This window comes from Macrosteles quadrilineatus, unplaced genomic scaffold (genome assembly GCF_028750875.1).
Source record: "Macrosteles quadrilineatus isolate MER2022 unplaced genomic scaffold, UCM_ALF_1.0 Scaffold_27__1_contigs__length_1626561, whole genome shotgun sequence".
Classification (NCBI taxonomy): domain Eukaryota; kingdom Metazoa; phylum Arthropoda; class Insecta; order Hemiptera; family Cicadellidae; genus Macrosteles; species Macrosteles quadrilineatus.
In genome coordinates, this window is record NW_026542620.1 from 1,283,766 (window position 1) to 1,290,758 (window position 6,993).

Below are 6,993 nucleotides of genomic sequence, written 5' to 3' on the forward strand. Positions count from 1 at the left end.
CCGCGGCCACGTCATTCATATCAAGCTGGATACCCCGATCATCTGCTCGTCATTAATGTCGCTTCCAAAAGACGTCGGGGATTAGTGTGTGGGAAAGGGAAGCAACAGAGTCCTCAGCTTTTTATCTCTGCGTCCAGGTTTATATATCGCGACAACGCCATTCTTACTGTCTCCTGCGTGTGAGTGTCACAATATGAACGAAATTGCCATTCAAAAGCTACATCATTCATTGCAGACATCAACTGCATCATGCTCATTTTCTCATTACCGCTTGGTCACGTCCGACAGCACGAGTTTTAATGGGAAGAGGAATCTTACGTTGAATCGTAATATACGATTTCGCACTAACGACTTCTTCGATGTTGTCGAAGCCATTTGGAAGGGTTTTCCGGAATTCCAAATTCATTGTTTCTAAAAATTATTTTCCTTTAGATTCACGGAATGCGTCCGTTCTCTTTTTGTCAATGTTCTTGTCTTGCGCTGGTCGATTCTTCTTTCGTCCGCCATCCTTTGGAAACTTCTTTCCTCTCTGGTAGGACTTGATCCTGAAAGCAGGATCTCCAATGTGGGAGTTACTCTCTATAGAGTTCATTATTGCTCTAGAATTTTACAAATTAATGTAAAATTTTGTGTCTAGTTAGCTGAAATCCAGCTAAAAAAGCTAAAATTAATAAAGGCTCAAATTTGGCGACGAGTAAGAAAATGACTGAAATACAAGACCTTATCACCTTAAACAATTTTATGACATTAATGACACATTAATCAAGTTAACAAAAAGAATAGCCTACATCAAGACAAAGTACCAAGGAACTACTACAAAGTTTAATTGCAAAAAAGTTGCATTAAAGCATTAAAGTTTCATGTTTAAGATGAAAATAAGGAAACGTTGAAAAGCTGAAGATATCTTTGCACTTCTTGAATTGCGCTACTAGTAGCACTTGATGTTGGTTGTTGTTCCTTTTTGATGAGTTCCTCTAGCTGACTGGGGAAGCCATGCTCGTGGCAAGGGCACTGGATGGTTGGTGGGTGGTAGGCAATATGACGTTGAGGGCTGGGAGATGTCAGATTGTGCAGGTAGGGAGGAACGGGCAGGCTGACGGGGATGGGCAAAATGGCAAGGTTGACGAGGGGAGGGTGAAATTGTTGGGGGAGTGCGAGTAGGGGGTGGGCTAAGGTGTGGGGGGAATATGGAGTGGGGGGTGGTGGTCGAGGTTGGGTGAGGGGTGACCTGAGGAGTCTGAGGAAGAGTTTGTTCATTGTTTTCGAGGCTGAGCCGTGTGTTTAGTTGAGGGTAGTGTGAGATGACTGTGGTGTTGGGGTTGTCTGGTGGCGGTAACAACATGACTGGGGGTATTGAAAATGTAGATAGCCACTCAATGATAACTGTTGGTGGGACCTGAAGGTTGTTTCTACTAAAAGATCGGGTTCTGATGTGGGCTATAGCGAAGGCATACGAATTTAGAAGGGCTCCGTCGATCTCCTCGATTAGTGTCACTTCGGCCCCGGTGTACTCGTAGGGCCGAAGGCGGGTGTGTGGGGAGTTCCCACGGATGTTCAACGGGGCTAGAAGCTTGTTGCTATATCTACTGCGTGTCATTCGGAGGAAGATGTTGGCAAAGTCACGGTTGAAATTAAAGCCCACATTGCAAGTATACGAATAGAAGAAGTGGAGTAATTTAGTATTGAAGAGGGTGATGGGGAAAGGGACGCCGTAGACGTATTCGACGTCTTCAGGGTGAGTCCGGATGTAGATTGTGAGGAGGCGGAGGGCAGATGAATTGCCGAGGCTGGTTATGCATGTGGCGAACCGGTCCTTCCACAACTTCCTGACGGGATTCTCGTAGGGACAACGCGTGTTGTGACAGTTGCCATGGGCGAGGTGTGTACAGTGACAGGGTCAAGGGTCGCTGGGAAGAGTAGCGAGCGCAAGGACCCCGCCCAAGGTACGAGAACCGGTCATGGAGTTGACCGGAACCCCGATGTGGTTGTAGCTCGTCCGCCTTCCCATAATGTACGCCTGGACGAGTGGGTGTGTCGCAATGTAGTCCGTGAGCAGATTCATGCGAGGACCTATGTGTTGAAAAACAATTGTTTTAGAAATTTGTTTCTCGTTGTTTGTACGTTTTTTTTTTTTTTTTTCTCTGTAATTAATATTTAGTGCATTTTTTACATTTATAAAATATCTAGACAATGCAAGATTTGTAGTGGTTAAATGTTTATGTAGTTACTAGTGGTTGTGATAACCCTGGGTGTAGGTGGATATGAATTGTGATTGGATGAGGAGTGGTACGGTGTAATTGGGGTGGATTGGGGACGGACCGACAAACAAAGTGTTGTGGAAATAGCTTCTCATGAAGAGACTAGGGATGCCAACCCCATCCCACCCCTCGCCAGCCTTGCCACATGTTCCGACATAAGTATGCTGTCTAGACACGGAATTAGTGCGTGGGAAAGGGAAGCAACAGAGTCCTCAGCTTTTTATCTCTGCGTCCAGGTTTATATATAGCGTCAACGCCATTCTTACTGTCTCCTGCGTGTGAGTGTCACAATATGCACGTAATGGCCATTCAAAAGCTACATCATTCATTGCAGACATCAACTGCGTCATGCTCATTGTCTTCATTACCGCTTGCTCACATCGTGCTTCAACCTTGATGCAGGCTTCGACTAAAGTCGTCTCACTAATATCATTGATGAGATTATCTTCAGCCTCCACCGAAATACAAGCCTCGATCATATGCTAGTCATTAATGTTGCTCCCAAAAGACATCGTAATGTTTGCTTAAGTGTAGGACTCCTCCTAGGTGTCCTCCGAATGACACCAAGATGAAATACGTCCCCTTAGTAAAAACAACTCTTCGTAAATGTAATGTGTGAACATGACAATAGTAAATTAAAACGTATTTTAGCTATCAACCAGTGAATATATCAACCGGTGTAAAATCGGCCGGTTTAACTTTATTATGTGAAACGAAGTGCTATTATGAATAAATATGTAGTTGTGGATGTGTTTGTGTACTTCACTGTGAATAAAAAAATAGGCCTACGTTCTTTGGCCCATAGCCCAAGCTATGACCAACACATAGGCCTCGGAGTAGGCTATTGTGGTTAAAAATCGGGTAAATTCTGGTGTCCATTTATTCGTATCACGTTTTTACCCCCCTTAAAATTTGGTACCTTACACCACCCACCGTCGCGTCTCCACCATCGGGTATTAGTGCATCAGGTAGGAGATTGAACTTTTGGGGAGGGTTAGGAAGTATGGTATTTAACACAAGCGTTATGGTCGAGTAGGGACACAACTGTGTTTCATACACATTGTGTGTTTCTGCATCCACCGGCCCAAAAGTACCAGCGGGAATGATCTCACATTCTTCATCTTCGTATTCGGTTCTGGGGATATAGATGTCAGGAATATTTATTTTTACTTCCTGATTCCCAGGAGTAATTGTGTTGCTGAGTTGTGAACAATACTCGTAAATCCTCGTTAATACTGTGTTGTATGCTCTCCTCTCGTCGCGATCATTGTAACTTCGGGGATATCCACCGGAATTCCTACTTACGTAGCCTCGCCCTCTGGGCGGAAAGGATTGGCCTCTGCCACTCATATTGAGATAATTGTTTAGATTTACTAAGTAAAAACGTCAAGTTCTTGCCACAGTCGTTGCAGAGTACTTCCGTTCGCTTTCCACACGCCTTTTTGTGGCGGTTGTACTCTGAACTCCTATTGAACGTGGCAGAACATTCTTTGCAGACTATTTTTTTCTGAAAAATAACACATGCCATAGAATCCTAAGACAGACAAGGGATGATTATGATTAACCCACTATACTTGGCATGAGTTACAGCGACACTCCACTACTGTAGATTGGAATTCTCAATAGAGCTAGTGTTTATAATATTATAGCGAAACAAGATTTTAGTCTTTAGTGGATTTCCATATAAAACATCTTATAATATATATATATATATATATATTTACAAATTTACGTATTTCTTCGGGTTAACCAGCAAGAATTGGAGGATAGAAGAAACCTATATTCATTGGCTATTAAAAATGTTCATAAATCAGTTTTGAAAATTAAAAAAAAATGCAATTAAAAATGTTTGGAATAGTGTTTAAAATTACCTCTCTTATGTGCGGGTGCGCCATGATCAATTCGAACGTCCCTTCGAGGCCACCCAACCTCTGACTGGGCTCGTCAGCAGTCAGCTCTTTAATGAACTGTCCCAGCAGAGGCGGTTGGACCTCTCCGGCGTCGTCCTGGTCCCCCTTCAGGTATGTTAAAATTGTTTTCTCGAAGGCGAACCAGTCTGCCGCAGGGCGAAAATTAAAAAAATGCCATTGAAAAAGTTTGGAATAGTGTTTAAAAATTACCTCTCTTATGTGCGGGTGCGCCATGATCAATTCGAACGTCCCTTCGAGGCCACCCAACCTCTGATTGGGCTCGTCAGCAGTCAGCTCTTTAATGAACTGTCCCAGCAGAGGCGGTTGGACCGCTCCGGCGTCGTCCGGGTCCCCCTTCAGGTATGTTTAAATGGTTTTCCCGAAGGCGAACCAGTCTGCCGCAGGGCTGAAACAATGATTTATTTCAGTTCAAGTGACATATAAAAAATATACTAATAATGCAAAAAACAGTATAGAAGTAGAGCCCATCATCGCATAGTAAAACAAGCGATATGTAAAAAAATTGAAAAACCATTTATTGTAACAGACAGAGTTTTTTTGTTTGTTATAACATGAAGATAAAAATTAAGTTTACGAAACGTATGACGAAAGATATGGGAAAAAGGTATGCATGTATATGATATTTATCCGTTCAGTTCTCAAATTAAAATAGTATGGAAACATCTTACTATTAGAAATTTCCGGAGACTTGACATATAAATTCCGAACTGATTGGCCTAAGACAATCACAAAGACCACACTTACCCGTACGTCAAGGCACCATTGGCAGCCTCTGGTGCAATATACCCCGGGGTGAAAGCGCACCTCCGGGTAGGCGCTGCGCTGCCTAGGCGGGTGATCTGAAAAAAAGGGGAAAAAGTGTCACCATAACAATATTTTGGACGATAGTTAAAAACTAAGTCAGAGTGTTTTATTGAACCTTGTACAGAGGGCAATGCGGTTAATTGCAATCAAACATAATTGGAATAGCGTTACAGTGATACATTAAATCAACTGCTGACATCATTCGAGCCGATCGACGGCACACGTAAGATATCATTCTCACACAAACTCAGCTAAGGGGCTTTTTAATAGAATATTATATCACAAAACCAATTAATTTACAGTAAAATCTAACGTTTGTCAATTTAAAAGATTGCGTGGTGGTTCCGTATATATAACATAAAACATATTTTTATACGAGATAATTAATTTCTACGCATGTTGTTGGTTGTGTTAATGTGTGCTTTGACTTCAAACACATATGAACTCAAGTTCCAACGCGGTTTATTCACACGGTTGTAGGATATTTATTAAAATACAATTGAACTGAATGACGGTATGTCCATGGGAAAACCCCGACTTGAAACTCTAATCCAAACGGGTTGAATTCAAAGTTTGTTGAGTAGGAACTTAATTTATGGGAAATATTATATTCTAATTTTTAACTATGTTCGTTTTGCACAATGCTCGCTGCGTTGAATTTACCTAGATTGGTAATTGATGAAGTCGAAATGTTATTAACATTTTAGTACGTTGTTGTTATGTTAATGTAGTATGTTAATGTTAATGTAGTATGTGGTACACACAGTATTTAATCGACTTTAAAGATGAACACTTACGGGGTAGGCCAAGCCGAAATCACATATCTTCCATTTCTTGCCTTCGGTGAAGTAGAGGAAGTTATCCGGCTTGGGGTCATTGTGTAAAAACCCAAGGGCGTGGACCTGGGTAATGGTTAGCTGGTCCCGTAATCCGAGGGTCGAAAAAGGTTAGGGCAATAAAACGACTCCACTGGTCCCGAGATGTCCAGGTAGTTTTGGGGCGGCTAATCCAGCGGGGCAATGAGGCATGAAGCGTGATGAAAACAAGCAATAAATACTTGCAGTCCTGTCCTCGGCAATGAATGGTACAAATTTTGGAATTCCCTCGCCAGATCATCATCCAATCGCAAAGCTCTAAACAATGCAAATGCATCACTTCACTTTACACGTCAACAACAGCAAATACTTGCAGCGCTCTCGGCATCAAAGAATGTTGCGAATTTGGGGTTTTTAAGCACTCACCTACCAAGGGGAAGTGCTCCTAGCGAGCAGGAGCTTCACGAGACGTGGCGCTAGTCGCCACAGCCATATACACTTGGACTTAGAGAAGTAAACAAAATGGAGAACAAGAGGTAGTACTGTAATAAGCAAAGTTAGTAGGGATATTTATGTACAAAATCAAATGATAACGGGAGAGAAGGAACGTGGAGGAAATACCCCCGCCGCAGCAAACCTGCCGTCTAAGCGAATTTCCATTTGGCTGAATTGATTTTCAATCGATCTATTTAAAAAACATTAGGTTTAACGAGTAAGTACTTAGGTTTGCTGCTACAAGGAAACTAATAAAGTGTGTATTTTAAGTAAAATAATTATTGCTTAGTAGAAAATGAATACATTTGCCAAGTTTGATCAAAAGATATCCATAAACAAGCAAACTACAACATTTTAAAATATTCTCCATAAGAATAACATGGGAATTTTAAATTTACAATTTTTTAAGTTTTCTCCGTAACCAATAACCGTACAAAAACACTTTGATATACTGAATTGTTTGTTTTTTTAAGTTCTTTAAGAAGGTTTAGAGAAAAATCGGGAAATTTTGTGTTTTGAGGGTCAAAAGTGAGAAAAACCAATTTTTACCCCATAAAACCCCCCATAAAACCCTGTTCCCATGGTCCGATCATGCTGGATCGCGAACTCATTCAAGTTTATCCCGCCTTACACCTTTAAACCAAATTTCATCAAAATCGGATAAAAATTACTCAAGTTATCGTGTTCACG

The 6,993-nt window shown here is 41.6% G+C and overlaps 1 protein-coding gene across 1 annotated transcript; it reads right to left on the reverse strand.

Moving 5' to 3' along the window:
- Positions 1 to 928: 928 nt before the first annotated feature.
- LOC129005616 (uncharacterized) lies at positions 929 to 1,597 on the reverse strand. The gene has a single exon (XM_054434567.1). The coding sequence runs from the start codon at positions 1,595 to 1,597 to the stop codon at positions 929 to 931; it is 669 nt and encodes a 222-aa protein (XP_054290542.1).
- Positions 1,598 to 6,993: the final 5,396 nt, after the last annotated feature.